Source organism: Canis aureus, chromosome 2 (genome assembly GCF_053574225.1).
Source record: "Canis aureus isolate CA01 chromosome 2, VMU_Caureus_v.1.0, whole genome shotgun sequence".
Classification (NCBI taxonomy): Eukaryota; Metazoa; Chordata; class Mammalia; order Carnivora; family Canidae; genus Canis; species Canis aureus.
Window position 1 is genome coordinate 26,974,920 of NC_135612.1, and position 16,220 is coordinate 26,991,139.

General features: G+C 39.0%; 1 protein-coding gene across 8 annotated transcripts in view; it reads right to left on the reverse strand.

Annotated features, from left to right (window-relative positions):
• FAM151B (family with sequence similarity 151 member B) overlaps positions 1-16,220 on the reverse strand; it is a 32,918-nt gene that overhangs the window by 6,852 nt on the left and 9,846 nt on the right. For 7 of the 8 annotated variants that reach the window (XM_077866670.1, XM_077866609.1, XM_077866627.1 and 4 more), the window contains 3 exons: positions 14,080-14,245; positions 7,610-7,827; positions 4,227-4,362 (listed from right to left, as the gene is read on the reverse strand). In XM_077866670.1, coding sequence (XP_077722796.1) covers positions 4,227-4,362; positions 7,610-7,827; positions 14,080-14,245 — 520 coding nt within the window. Of the gene's footprint in view, positions 1-2,624; positions 2,693-4,226; positions 4,363-7,609; positions 7,828-14,079; positions 14,246-16,220 lie in introns of all 8 variants that reach the window. The other variant, XM_077866663.1, reaches the window with a different exon arrangement.

Consider the following 16,220-nt stretch of genomic DNA (forward strand, 5'->3'; position numbering starts at 1 on the left):
AATACTGTAAGGGATGGGATGCCTGGGTGGCTCGGTGATTGGGCATCTGCTTTGGGCTCAGGGCATGATCTTTGAGTAGAGTGATCCTTAGGTTCCGCACTGAGTTGCGGGAGAGGGGGATGACTGCTTCTCCCTTTGCCTATCTAGGTCTCTGTATTTCTCATGAATAGATACAATCTTAAAAAAAATTTTTTAAGAGACATAGAATGCAGATTATAAAATCAAAAAAAAAATTACATGCAAATAAATAGAAAGACTAAAGAGAAAAAATATATACCAAAGATAGGCAATGGAGATCTAAATATTCATAGCTGTAATCCCAGAAAGTTAAAAGATAGTTTACAAATAAAATAGAACAAGTATTTTAAAATATAATTCACAGAAACATTCTGGAAAAGAACATTTGAATCTATATACCTGATGACAACCCTTTCTACATTAAGTTATCCCCCTCAATAGCCCCCTGCCAAATCAAGACACTTATAAGGGGAAAAACAAAAATCAGGCTGGCTTCATGCTTTCCTACACCAACACTCAGTAGAAAGCAGAGGAGCTTGTTTTTAAGATTTTACTGATTTATTTGAGAGAGAGCATGTAAGCAAGAGTGAGGGTGGGGAATGAACGGAGGGAGAAGCAGACTCCAGTGAGCTCAATCCCAATTGAGAGGCCCTCCAAAAGAACTTTCAAATGCTAAAGAGGACTTAACAAAATGCCAGAGGCCTCGTCACTGTCAACTTCAGGTTGCTTCTCCTAGCAAGGCATTAACATTAAGACAGTTGGGAGCTTCCAAGGAAGAACTTTATACTCTGCCTGTCTCAAGTATTTGTCAATGGGCTGCTGATATAAGGACATTTAATTTTATCTACATTTCCTTCTGAAAGTTAGGTTATTGATAAGAATGTTTTTTTCTTGTAAATTAAGATATTTGTAAACTAAGGGAGACTCATTGTCTTAGAGGACTACAATCTCTATAAATTAACCATTTGTTTTTCCTTCCCTTAGGGCAGCCAGGAGTACCTAAGGAAGGTCACAAATATCCCACCAGGGAGTGGGGGGGGCGGGGAGGTGACGGTGCTTGTCAGCCTGTGCTTTGTCCTCAACTAGCCTTCTGCTCCCCCATCACTACCAACTGAAACTCAGGTGTAGCCAATCTGACCAGATGGATGAAGGCAGTATCCTAAGGAAAGCAGAGCATGAAAATAGGATGGTCTGGGTCCTTGACATGTAGAGGCACCAAATCAGCCTTGAATTATTTATGCTTTGCCAGGTAGGTGAGAGCGAACTAGACTTGTTTAAGCTATTGTTAATTTATGTTTCTATTATAACAGCCAAACTATATCCTAATACAATACATGAACTCCTACAAATATCTATATATTGGGATGCCTGGGTGGCTCACCAGTTGAGAGTCTACCTTCGGCCTGGGGTGTGATCCTGGGGTCCTGGGATCAAGTCCCACATCGGGCTCCCTGCAGGGAGCCTGCTTCTCCCTCTGCCTGTGTCTCTGCCTCTCTCTCTGTGTCTCTCATGAATAAATAAAATCTTAAAAAAAAAAAAAAAATCCCAGAACAGATAAAAAGGAGGAATGGTCCCTAGCTCTTTTAAAGACATGTACATGATATTTATACCTAAAACTGAGAAAGAAAAGAAACCTACAGATCTCACTTCCAAATGCAAAAATCCTAATTAAAACTTAGCAATACAATTTGGCAATATATTAAAAGAATGATATATCATGGTCAAGTGGGGTTAATCCTGGAAATGTGAAGATAATACAATATTATGAAATATTAACTATTTTATTAATAGATATTGGAAAAAACATTATTTTCACAAACACTGAAAAGGTATTTAGTAAAAATTCAATATCCATAGGAATGTGAATACTTCTTTAATGTGTATCTGCTTCCCTTACTCTCTTCAATATAGTGAATTACAAAACTGAGTTTTTTTCTGGATGATCTGAGAAAATTCTTTATTAGAATTCTTTACATCTGTCTGATGTATGTATCAAGAGTAGTTTTACCAAAATCTTTACATTTTCATGTGTTCAAATGTATCAAACTTTCTTCTTTTTAAGGAAAGAGCATGTATGTGTGCCCAAATATGAGGGGGGCTACAGAATGGGGAGGGAGAGAGAGAGAGAGAAAATCTTAAGCAGGCTCCACACTCAGCATCACAGAGTCTGAGGCTAGACTCAATCTCTCAATCCTGAGTTCATGACTTGAGCAGAAATCAAGAGTAGGATGCTTAAAAGACTGAGCTGAAGAAAAAAAAAAAAAAAAAAGACTGAGCTGCCCAGTCACACCTCAAACTTCCCTTTTATAAAAGTGGTGAGAGAAAAACTCTCTAAAGGCCTGATATACAAAGGAAGCCATTTTAGGATTCCTTCTAAGTCAGCTTGGCTGTACATAAACTTTGTTCAAATCAAAAGCCTGATTTACGGCCTGCCACACATGCATTGTACATCTGGAAGAGCCTAAAGGAAAACCACCTTTTCCTTGAGATATTGGATCAATGCTCCTGCTCCCTGCATTCCCTGATTTTAAAAGTCATGATTCCTGCCTATATGCTAATCTATAATCTTTTGAGCTTTTACAAGATGTAAAAAAAAGTATACAAACCTATAAACCCATTAATTCTCTGGAACACTTTCTTCCCTGTGAAGACTGTGTGTTTCCCAGGCAGCTGTCTTGAGATCAAGTAAAACAAATTTTTTTTTTTTAATATTAGAGTTATTTTTCTGGTAACTTTGCTTCGACGATAGCTTCCAGATTTTGTGCCTAAGAAAGGTCTTCTCCCAGGCAGCCTGGGTGGCTCAGCGGTTTAACGGTTTAGCGCCGACTTCAGCCCAAGGCGTGATCCTGGAGACCGGGAATCGAGAGTCCCACGTCAGGTTCCCTGTGTGGAGCCTGCTTCTCCCTCTGCCTGTGCCTCTGCCTCTCTCTCTCCCTCCCTCTCTTCCTCTGTGTCTCTCGTGAATAAATAAATACGATCTTAAAAAAACACAAAAAAACACTTCCTTGATGGAAGGACATTAAAAAAAAAAAAAAGAAAGAAAGGTCTTCTCCATTCTGAAACTATATAGTATCATGTTTTTTCTTTGTGTATTTAATGTTGGATTTTCAAGCCTTCATTCATCTGGAATTTATTTTGGAAGAAAGATTAAGGAAAACAGTTTTGTTTTTTCCACACACTTGGCCTGTTCTCTCACACCACACTAAACTTTTGCACCAATTATGTGAAATGTTAGCTTTTCCTAAACTAACATCCATGATAGATTTGGGTTTATTTCCGGATTTTCTCTGTTGTTCTACTGACTAGTATACTAAAAAGATAGTATCAAAATTGTTTCAATATCCACACCTTTGAAATATATTTTAATATCTAATAAGTGGTCCAACTAATTTTTATTACATACTAAAATAAAACTTCGGTGGAGCCTGGGTTGCTCAGTCCATTAAGCATCTGCCTTTGGCTCAGGTCATGATCGCAGGGCCCTGAAATTGAGCCCCACATCAAATCCCCTGCTCAGAGGGGAGCCTGCTTCTCCTTCCCTCCCTGACGCTCCCCCTGATTGTGCTCTTTTATGCTCTTTCTTTCAAATAAATAAATAAAATCTTTAAAAATAATAAAATTTCTATATGGAAAAAAAACTTCTGAAATTAGGATAGAATTCAAAAAGAAACTATTTTATCCACTTAAAACTTTTTGAGAATGTATAACATAATAGAAAAAGGGTATTTACTGTGCACCTACTGTGTTCAGACTTTTGTGAGGAATAGAAGATGTGATGTTATGTTTTTTTCTCTTTTCCTCTTTTTTTTAAAGATTTTATTTATTCATGAGAGACACAGAGAGAGAGAGAGAGAGAGAGGGAGAGAAAGAGAGAGAGAGAGAGAAGCAGACACAAGCAGAGGAAGAAGCAGGCTCCATGCAGGAAGCCCGATGTGGGACTTGATCCGGAGACTCCAGGATCACACCCTGGGCCAAAGGCAGGCTCTACACTGCTGAGCCTCCCTGGTGTCCCAGATGTGATGTTATGTAAGCTGAGGTTGGTTTATCAGGAGTTTCATTCCAGTGAGGGAGCCTGTTCGCTTACACAATCAGTGCTCATTCTGTTGCCATCTTTTTCCCACACACATTGTCTTTACATAATCAATTTTCATCTTCTTTCTCTCACACATACTCACATGCATATGCTATTTTGTTAAACTTACACATACCTGTTTGATTTCTTTAACAGCCAAAGTAATTGAGAACAAGACTGCCTGACTAATGCTGCTCTGACAGGAAATGTTACAGGCTGATTTAACTCCTTACAAATATATTCCATTTCTTTCACCATTGTCCAACTATAACCTGAAATGAGAGAAATAAATTCAAATTTTCTAACTGGAATCCTAAAAATCAATTAAATAAAAAACTAAGTTAAATTACCTATAAGTAGGTAATTAATAGGTATTTTATAAAAATTTCCATTTGGATTCAGAGTGAATTACAATACCAGTTAATACATGAAAATATTTTTTTTAAGGATTTATTTATTTATGAGAGAGAGAGAGAGAGAGAAAGAGAGAGGCAGTGACACAGGCAGAGGAATAAGCGGGCTTCATGCCGGGAACCCCACACGGGACTTGATCCCGGGACTCAAGGATCGCGCCCTGGGCCAAAGGCAGGCACTAAACCGCTGAGCCACCCAGGGATCCCCACATGAAAATATTTTGAATAGAAAATACAGACAAAAAAATCAAGTCGAAAATCATGCCACAAGTGATCTAGAGCAAATTTAACAAAACACTAAAATATTAAAAAGGTTTTACTGATCTCTCGAGCACAAAAAAAAGCAAATTTTGACATTGTATTTATCTTAAAGATTCTAAGGATCTTCCCTTAGGTGTATTTGCCTCATTAATATTTTCTATAAACTTAGATTTTCCGGGGTGTCTGGTTGGCTCAGTTGGTTAAGTATCTGACTTCAACTCAGGTTATGATCTCAGGATTATGAGATTGAGCCCCTTGTCCGGCTCTGTGCTGGGCGTGGAGGCTGCTTAGGATTCTCTCTCTCCCTCTGCCTCTCCCCACCACTCTCATAAATAAATAAACAAACAGCAATCTCTATCAAAAGCAGGCTGCAAAAAGTACTGGTCAATACAGGAATATTTTAAAGAAAGCCTATGTAAATAAGCTAGTTTAGCACCTAAACTCCTAATAATAAAAAAAGGGCAATGTTCTGCTTTCCTTGAAAATCTGAAAAACTGCATCTTTTTAATTAGAAAATAGGATTGCTAACAGTATATATATATATATATATATATATAAACTATATTTACATGACTATAAAATTATAAAGTCTTTTCCATTTTTTTTCAAAGATTTTATTTATTTATTAATGAGACACAGAGAGAGAGAGAGGCAGAGGCATAGGCAGAGGGAGAAGCAGGCTCCACGCAGGGAACCCAATGTGGGACTCGATCCTGGGTCTCCAGGATCATTCCCTGAGCCAAAGGCAACACACTTAACCACTGAGGCACACAGGTGTCCCTAAACTCTTCTAAATCTGTGAAATAAGGGGTGCCTGGATGGTTCAGTTGTTTGGGCATCTGACTCTTGATTTCCACTTGGGTTGTAATCTCAGGGTTATGAGATCTGGCTCTGTGCTCAGTGAGGAATCTGCTTGGGATTCTCTCCCTCCTTGTACCTTTGCCCCTCCTCATACTCACATGCACTCTTTCACTCTCTCTCTCTAAAATAAATAAATAAATATTTTTTAAAAAAAATCTATGAAATAAGAAGTAAGGAGGCATAAAGCACAGTAATGATAAGTGGCCAATGGAAGAAAAGTAGCATGGAAATACTTGATGTTATATCAAAATGACTTCAAAATCCAGATATGGTCTAATTCAGTTAAAGCCTGAGGTTGATCCAGAATTGTGACAAAAGGAGTTTAGAATCAGTAAAGAAGTTACTAAACTGTTTCTAGATTACCTTCTTTAAACACTTTGAATTATAAGCAATATTCTTTAATGAAACTATTAAAAATTAAAATGATTAAAAAATTAGAATTAAGTTAAAGCACACTATTTTTTTCTCTCAATCACATCAATTATTGGCCCATGGGGTTAGAACCTAAATGTTCTAGACTCTCCAGACAGCAGTTACTCTTATCTTATGTTGAACTAAAAGTTAACACCTAGGGACTCCTGGGTGGCTCAGTGGTTGAGTGTCTGCCTTCGGCTCATGGCATGATCTTGGGGTCCTGGGATCGAGTCACACACTGTGGGCTCCCTGCATGGAGCCTGCTTCTCCCTCTTCCTATGTCTCTGACTCTCTCTCTGTGTCTCTCATGAAGGAATGAATGAATGAATAACTAAATAAATAAATATACATATAAAAAAAAAGTTAACATCTATAAACAATAATTGCAGGGACACCTGGGTGGCTCAGTGGTTGAGTGCGTACCTTTGGCTCAGGGCATGATCCTGGAGTCCCAGGATCGAGTCCCACATTGGGCTTTCTGTATGGAACCTGCTTCTTCCTCTGCCTATGTCTCTGTCTCTCTGTGTGTCTCTCATGAATAAATAAATAAAATCTTAAAAAAAAATAAAAAATAAAAACAATAATTGCAAATTAGTGAAAAATGAATTCCCTGAACGCAGAATAAAGACTAACATCTCTATAGGTTCTAAATGCCTTCTTAGTTTATTTTTACCATCTGGACAGGTGCCTCAGAGCATCTGATTGCTTATGAGCTGTTTACCTAGAAATCACTGCCCAGGGATGTATGAAGAAATAGAAAGATGAATCCAAATAACATAATCAATTTCAACCAGGAAAAAGAAGCTTAATGTCAGGTCCTCCTGAAGCAGGTGAGAGGAAAGAAGGGATCCAGCTTACAGGAGAGTCTCATGGCCTCCCATTCCTCTGTTCACCCAGAGAGGAAACTAACTATTTATGGAGCCCCTTCAACTTCTATGGAGTACAACTTGTGCTCTTCAACCACACTCCCCCTACTTATGGCCTCACTTCACTAGAGAATTTTTTATTACTACCTCTTTATCTTTTATCTGACATAGGAAGTTTGCTCCAAGGAAAGAAAAAAATAAAAGAGTACAGAATGTTTTGCAAGTTCAAAGAGACCAACTGGGATTTGTTTAGTTTGTACAGGCAGCTTTGGTTATTTAGACTGCAAATTTCCCATCGAAGCCTGTTGACACAACGTCACCAACAAATGAAGTATCTATCTGAAATAAAAGAAAGAGGGACGCCTGGGTGGCTCAAACACTGAGTGTGTGCCTTTGGCTCAGGGTGTGATGCCGGGGTCCCGGGATCGAGTCCCACATTGGGCTCCTTGTGAGGAGCCTGCTTGTCCCTCTGCCTGTGTCTCTGCCTCTTTCTTTGTGTATCTCATGAATAAATAAAATCTTTAAAAAAAAAAAAAGAAAGAAAAGAAAAGAGTCATAGAGATGCCTTTAAGGGTCAGACCTTTATCTCCATTAGGCTTTTATGCTATGAAAGAAGTTTTTCGTTTTGTATTTAAACATGTTATTTTTATATTTTGAGTAGATTTTAGTTTTACCAATAAGAAATACATCTTAAGAATTATTACCTTCATTGACTTTCTCAGGATGCCATCCTGTTGTCCAACCCAGGGAAAATGTCACATCTGGAAAGAAGGATGTCACCGTGTCTATAAAAGGTTTTGCATCCACTACCATGCTGTTTCCATTTGGGCCAGGAAGAATGTCAGCATTAATCCACACAGGACGTTTCAGATGCCTCTTCACATTTTCCAGGAGCATCATGGATGGTTCTACAGCTGCCAGACTAAAAACACAGTTGATGTCAATGAGACTTATTCCTAAAGTAAAAGTAAAAACTTCTTTTAGACTAGTGATTTCAGTGTTCTCAACTTCCTAATAAAAGTATAACATGATAATGCCTGAATTAAAGAAAATCAAAGATCACAGAGCACCAGAGCAGAAAGTTAACATATGTCAATATTTCAAAATGTTGATTTATACTTATTCATTAAGTACCTTAAAGGTTCTATAAATACATAAATAATGCCATTATTTGTAGACTGAGGTTTCAAAACTCAGTATTAGGAACATTTAGTATAAAACTATTTAAGAGGGATGCCTGGGTGGCTCAGCGGTTTAGCGCCTGCCTTTGGCTCAGGGCGTGATCTCGGGGTCCTAGGATCGAGTCCCACATTGGGCTCCCTGCATGGAGCCTGCTTCTCCCTCTACCTGTGTCTCTGCCTCTCTCTCTCTTTCTGAATAAATAAATAAAATCTTAAAAAATAATAATTTAAGAAAAGACAAAGATTCACTCATCAGAATGTACAAACAAGATTTAAAAATTAGATATACTAATTACCTAAAAATTCATATTTATGAAAATACCTAAAGTATACCCAAGCTCTGTGTCTCTAATATTGGTTCATGACCTCAAAGAAAAGAGCCTCTTTTCCTTCACGTATTCTTTTAAGTTTAGATGCATAAACATGTTTCTTTCTTTTTTTTTTTTTTAAGATTTTATTTATTTATTCATGACACACACACACACACACAGAGACAGAGGCACAGGCAGAGGGAGAAGCAGGCTCCATGCAGGGAGCCCGACGTGGGACTTGATCCCGGGACTCTAGGATCATGCTCTGGGCCAAAGGCAGGCACCAAACCACTGAGCCACCAAGGCGCCCCCATAAACATGTTTCTAAAACTGATTGCAAAAATCAAAATTATAACATCCTCTTAAAACTTTTATAAACTCCATTTTCATTTCATAAACATTTTTTCTGGAAATGAGAGACAACTATATTTTAGTTACTATTTAAATAAAAAGTAGTTTCAATCTTTCCTTTACATTTATTCTGAAATCTATAGATTTTGAAACAGTAAGGTTTTAAGCAGTCTCCATAAATTTTATTTTTTTTTAAAGATTCATTTATTTGGGATCCCTGGGTGGCGCAGTGGTTTAGCGCCTGCCTTTGGCCCAGGGCGCGATCCTGGAGACCCAGGATCGAATCCCACATCGGGCTCTCGGTGCATGGAGCCTGCTTCTCCCTCTGCCTATGTCTCTGCCTCTCTGTCTCTCTCTCTCTCTCTCTGTGACTATCATAAATAAATAAAAATTAAAAAAAAAAATAAATAAAGATTCATTTATTTGAGAGAGAGAGAGAGAGAGAGCAGGGGAAGGGCAGAAGGAGAAGGAGAGAGATAATCCTCAAGCCGACTCCATCCCAGGACCCTGAGATCATGATCTGAGCTGAAATCAAGAGTTGGATGTTTAATGATGGAGCTACCCAGGTGCTCCCATAAATTTTACTTCTTTTATTTTTAGATTTTATTTAGGGACACCTGAGTTGCTCAGTGGTTGAGCATCTGCCTTTGGCTCAGGGAGTGATCCCAGAGTCCTGGGATCGAGTCCCACATCGGGCTTCCTGCAGGGAGCCTGCTTCTCCCTCTGCCTGTGTCTCTGCCTCTCTCTCTGTGTGTCTCTCATGAATAAATAAAACCTTAAAAATTTTATTTATTTATTTATTTGAGACAGAGAGAGCAGAATGAGAGAGAACACAAGCAAGGGGAAGGGCAGAGGGAGAGAGAAGCAGGCTCCCCACCGAGAAGAGAGCCCAATGCAGGGCTTGATTCCAGGACCCTCAGATCATGACCTGAGCTGAAGGCAGATGTTTAACCAACTGAGCCACCTGGGTGCTCCTAAATTTTACTTTTTAAAAATTCATACTTTACTGGACTACTATACTACTTATAATTCTAAAGATTACTTATTTATTTGGGAGAGAGAAAAAGAGAGAGAGCACAAGCAGGGGAATGCAGACAGAGACAAAAACAGGCTCCTCACTGAGCAAAAAGCCTAAAACAGGGCTCCATCACAGGACCCTGGGATAATGACCTGAGCCAAAGGCAGATGTTTAACCGACTAAGCCACCCAGGCACCCCATACTACTTATAATTCTGAATTTCTTCTGAACCTTTAAGGCCTAAATTTGATTCTAAGAAAATTAGCTTTTAGTGAATACTACAGTAGGAGGCTAAGATTCTGGGAGATGGCTGTTGGAGGGGAGAACATTCAGTACCCTCTCTTCACATTTCCATCTTTCTCTTAAAAGATTTTTTATTTATTCATGAGATACACAGAGAGAGAGGCAGAGACATAGGCAGAGGGAGAAGCAGGGAGCCCAATATGGGATTTGATCCCAGGACTCCAGGATCATGCCCGTAGCCAAAGGCAGACAATCACTGAACCACTCAAGTGTCCCAAACATTTCCATTTTTCTTAATGGATTCCAGTCCTCCTGCCTATGCTTCTACCACTCAACTCACTTCTTTCAGCCTCCTACTATAAGGAGAGAAATTGATAATCTCATTATTTACTGGTTCATATTTATCTGTGTGCAAGGATACTATTCATTAAAACTAGAAGAAACCAGCCTCCAGCCTCTCTTTCACTCCGCTTCCACGTATTGAGCTTTTTGTTCATTCTTTTCCCTCTGATATGGAGGCCTTAGATGTTAGTGGATTAATAAACGCTAATGCTAGACCTTGCAAATTTTAATTTTTTTTTTTGCAAATTTTAATTTAGATAAAACAGATGCTGTCATTTCTCTCTCTCAAATGCCTTGATCAATATCAGTGCCATGTTAAAACCACAATTCTGAGATCTAGGACCCCCATTTTTGGTAGCAAGTAACTTGTAGCTGTGACTCCAAAGTTTGCCTGTCTGCACATCCTAGAGCAGCAGCCAAGGTCCTGTGGGGTTCTGCTCTTCACAGGTGGAACAGGAAGAAAACCTAAACTGATCAATGCATGTCTGCCACCAATGTCTCTTTCTCAAAAGAATTCTGACTTTTTTTTAAGATTTTATTTATTTATTCATGAAAGACACACACACACACACACACACACACACACACAGGCAGAGACACAGGCAGAGGGAGAAGCAGACTCCATGGAGAGAGCCCCATGTGGGACTCGATCCATGGTCTCCAGGATCACGCCCTGGGCTGCAGGCGGCGCCAAACCGCTGCGCCACCGGGGCCGTCCACAATGTATTTATTTCAAAGAACAACATACCATGTTCCTAGCCTGGAACATGTAAAAAAATTATAAATATTACAAAATGACACATCCTTCCCAATTAATCTATTAATACCATGTAATTCTAACTAAAAATAGTAGCTGAACTATTGGGATTTAATCAGGATAAGAAGCTTCTGCACAGCAAAGGAAGCAATCAATAAAACTAAAAGGTAGTGTATAGGACGGGAGAAGATATTTACAAGTGACACATCAGATAAAGGGCTAACATCCAAGATCTATAAAGAACTTATCAAACTCCACACCCAAAAAACAAACAATCCAGTCATAAAATGGGCAGAAGACATGAACAGACATTTTTTCAATGTCTCCACAAGAAGACATACACATGGCCAACAAGCTATGTTTGAGAGAGAAAAAAGAAAAAATGCTTTACATCACTTGCCATCAGGGAAATACAAATCAAAACACAATGAGATACCATTTTACACCAGTGAGAATGGCTAAAATTAACAGGATAGGAAACAACAAATATTGGCAAGGATGTGGATAAAAGAGAACCCCCTTTTTTTTTTTTTTTAAAGATTTTATTTATTTATTCATGAGAAACACACACACACAGAGGCAGAGACACAGGCAGAGAGGGAAGCAGGCTCCATGCTGGGAGCCAGACATGGGATTTGATCTCGGGTCTCCAGGATCAGGCCCTGGGCTAAGGCAGCGCTAAGCCACCGAGCCACCCGGGCTGCCCAAAGACAACCTTCTTGCACTCTTGGTGAGAATGCAGGCTGGTGCAGCCACTCTGGAAACAGAGTGGAGGTTCCTTAAGAAGTTTAAAAATAGAGCTACACTATGACCCAGCAATTACACTAGTGGTTTTTTTATCCTAAAGATACGGATGTAGTGAAACGATGGGACACCTGCACCCCAATGTTCATAGCAGCCATGTCCACAATAGCCAAACTGTGGAAGGAGTCACGATGTCCTTCGATAGATGAATGGATAATGAAGATGTGGTCTATATACACAATGGAATATTACTCAGCCATCAGAAAGGATGAAGATCTACCATTTACACTGACGTGGATGGAATGGGAGGGTATTATGCCGAGTGAAATAAGTCAATTGGAGAAGAACAATTATCATATGGTTTCACTCATATGTGCAATATAAGAAATAGTGAAAGCGATCATAAGGGAAGGGGTGGAAACTGAGTGGGGAAAAATTAAGAGACAGGAAGACAAACCATGAGAGACTCCTAACTCTGGGAAACAAAGGGTTGTAGGAGGGGAAGTGGGTGTGGGGATGCGGTGACTGGGAGATGAGCACTAAGGAGGGCACACGATGAGATGAGCACTGGGTGTTACACTATATGTTGGCAAATTAAATTTAGATAAGATTAAAAATCTTTTAAAAGGGCAGCCCAGGTGGCTCAGTGGTTTAGCCCCAGCCTTCAGCCCAGGGCGTGATCCTGGAGTCCCGGGATCGAGTCCCACATCGGGCTTCTTGCATGGAGCCTGCTTCTCCCTCTACCTGTGTCTGAATAAATAAATAAAATCTTAAAAAAAAAAAAAAAAACTTTTAAAAAACCAATTCTTTCCTAGGAAAGAACATAAGCTTTGTTTTTATAGAATAGATTTTTTTTTTCCCTGAGAAGTTACTTGTAAGTCAAACTTCTGAGTATCATATGTATTTTCCTATTAACTTTGTTTAGAAATTGGGGATGATAAAATAAAAATCATAATTAAATTAGAATAAACTGTTTAAAATGACATTCTAAGGGAAACTCCAGATAAAATTTTAGTACTTAGTTATTATTTGTATACCAAACAAAATAATTTAGAGGCATAAAATAAGAACTAGTAAAATTTGACTAACAGGTCAACCAGCTACTTTTAACAGAGGTAGTGCAGGGTTCTGGTTCACAGTATGAACTCTCCAGCCAGGCTGGCAGATTTCCTAGAAACTATGTGACAACAAGCAGTCTACTTTTTCCTCTCTACCTCTGTTCCCTCATCTGGAAAATGAAGATGATAGCAATAAGCTACCTCCTCGGGTTGTTATGAGGATTAAATGAACACATTCAGTGCTCTTAGAACAGTGCCTGACACACTCTCCTCTCCCTACTTTTTTTTTTTAAGAGGGGAAGTGGAGGTGTTAAGCAGAGGGAGAGGCAGAGAATCTTAAGCAGGTGCTACGCCCAGTTCTTAGCCCAATGTGGGGCTTGATTTCACAATCCTGAGATCATGACCTGAGCCAAAATTAAGAGTCTGATGCTTAATCGACTGAGCCACCCAGGTTCTCCTCAAACCACTTTTAATGAAAGTAGCATTTTAGGGACGTCTGGGTGGCTTAGTGGTTGGGCATCTGCCTTCGGCTCGGGTCGTGATCCCGGGATCCAGGATCGAGTCCTGCATCGGGCTCCCTGCGGAGAGCCTGCTTCTCCCTCTGTGTGTCTGCCTCTCTCTCTCTCTCTCTCTCTCTCTCAGCCTGTGTCTTTCATGAATAAATAAATTCATCTTAAAAAAAAAAAAAGAGTAGCATTTTAAATTTACCATTCTATTACCACAATGATCACTTATGATAAATTCCTTTATAAAAATAAGCTTAATTTTAGCTTCAAAGAGTTCCTAAGAAACAATTTAAGCAAACAACTCAATGGGTCTTAGGTCCCTTCTTGAAACATATTAGTTTGCAATTCCATTTTCAATTTAAAGTATGTTAGTTTTAAAAAAAAGTATGTCAGTCAAGCATAGATAATGAAGCTATTGATATTTTATTTCATTGTTACTCTGTAACAACAAAAAGACTGAAAATGTTTATACAAATACCTCTTGAAGGGATGCCTGGGTGGCTCAGCGGTTGGGCGTCTTTGGGCGTCTGCCTTTGGCTCGGGCGTGATCCTAGGATCCTAGGATTGAGCTCTGCATGGGGTTCCCTGCATGGAACCTGCTTCTCCCTCTGCCTGTGTCTCTGCCTCCCTCATGAATAGATGAATAAAATCTTAAACAAATACCTCTTGAAATCCAGCTTAATGCCTTTATTGCTTTTTATAACTTCAGTCAGCCATTCCTGTAAAGTATTATCACTATTTGTTTCAGGAGGATGGGCCATGATTGGTTGGCTATATTCTGATCCATCACTTGGAAGAAGAACATCGGCCTCTATCATGTGAGCAGTACCTGTCCAAATAAAAGAACTTAAGTTAATGCTAATAAAACAAGGACTACAGAAGATGTCATGTCCAGGAGCCTTTTGAGGAAGATAAAAACTGACATTTACTGAGTGACTATTAAGTACCAGGTACTGTAGTAGGCCTTTACAGGTTTGTTTCATACATGATCAAGTAAGTGAAGAGTTAAATGCCTTTCCATAGGACATCTTAAGCTGTTGTATAGTATTTAATTTCTTCCCAGTACATAGCAAAGTGAGTATAAAAGGAAAGATTAATAAGTGTCTGTTGAAGTTTCTGAGAATAAAAATAGTACTTTTTGCTTCGCACTCCTCAAATTAGAAACTATAGATATTTATTGCATATAGTCACACTTTTCCCAAAGTTGTTGCAAAAGCTTTTTTTTTTACAAAAGCTTTTTTAAATATATTTTTTTTATTCTCAAAAAGTCTTAATCTTCAAAAAAAATTTCTTAATCTTTTTTACTGATATATTTTCTTTAATATGAATGTGTTTAAAATCCAAATGCAAAAATGTTGTAACATAAAATTACATAATATATAACAACTTCTGTAAACAACTTTGACTATTCTGAGATCTGGATGTGCTGACAGTGTGATGCTGTTATTTTTACATTGTTCCTCCTCTATTTTGTTTTCTTTCAATCATAGACATTGTTAAAAATGTAGTTTTACATGTTAATCAAATTTAAACATCTTTATTTATAATGAGTAAGGACAGGCAGGGCTAAGTAGGGAGAGATAGGTAGGGGGCCATGGAATCAGGCTCACAAAACAAAATCCCCAAAATGCTGAGATAAGAGAAACCAGAGATAAGGGAACAAACCAGACCACCCTGCCCCAGGTATGGGTGAAAAACGTAATTTTTTTTTTTTTTTAAATCACCTGTGACTATCAAAGAATAACCAGACCCAAAAGGAAGCCATTAAGGATGGTATCAACAGTCCTTATTCTAACCAAGACATCACAAGAATGATAAGGCCACAAACTCCCTGGTCAGTTCTTTTTTTTTTTTTCTTTTTCTTTTTTAAATTTTTATTTATTTATGATAGACACACAGAGAGAGAGAGAGAGAGAGAGAGAGAGATAGAGAGGCAGAGGGAGAATCAGGCTCCATGTACCGGGAGCCTGACATGGGATTCGATCCCGGGTCTCCAGGATTGCGCCCTGGGCCAAAGGCAGGTGCTAAACCGCTGCGCCACCCAGGGATCCCTCCCTGGTCAGTTCTTTTTTTTTTTTTTTTTTTTTTTAATTTTTATTTATTTATGATAGTCACATCAGAGAGAGAGAGAGGCAGAGAGAGAAGCAGGCTCCATGCACCGGGAGCCCAACGTGGGATTCGATCCCAGGTCTCCAGGATCGCGCCCTGGGCCAAAGGCAGGCGCCAAACCGCTGCGCCACCCAGGGTTCCGTCCCTGGTCAGTTCTAAATAGATTACTGTCAGTGGAGGCCCACATTGGCAACCCTGTTGGGACCTGTGTGACTCCTGAGAGCTTTCTCTGTATTCTTGCTTAATAAACATCTGGTGCGGGATCCCTGGGTGGTGCACCCGCCACCGTCTCTCATGAATAAATAAAATCTTTTAAATAAACAAACAAACTTCTGTTGCTTTACTCACTCTCCTTTGTCTGCGAGATTCATTCGTTGACCCTGTGAGACAAACACCTAGCTTTCCCACTTCAATAATAGTTATACTAAATTTAAATATTCTAGGACAAATGAGATAAACCAATGAAATATAGCCTTTATGTCTCCAGGATCTTCTCTCCTTTCCTTTGGACTAAAAAGAAATTGCAAAACTAACCATGGCTGAAAAAAGGGATTTGTGAAGAGAATTCCCAAATATAAAATTTGGAGCTCTGGTTTTGCCTAATAGAATGTAAAAAGGACATTATCTGAAGACTAAGAAACCTCTGAAAACTTCCAGATCAACATCAGACCGTCAGCAATTGGAAAGGACTTTCC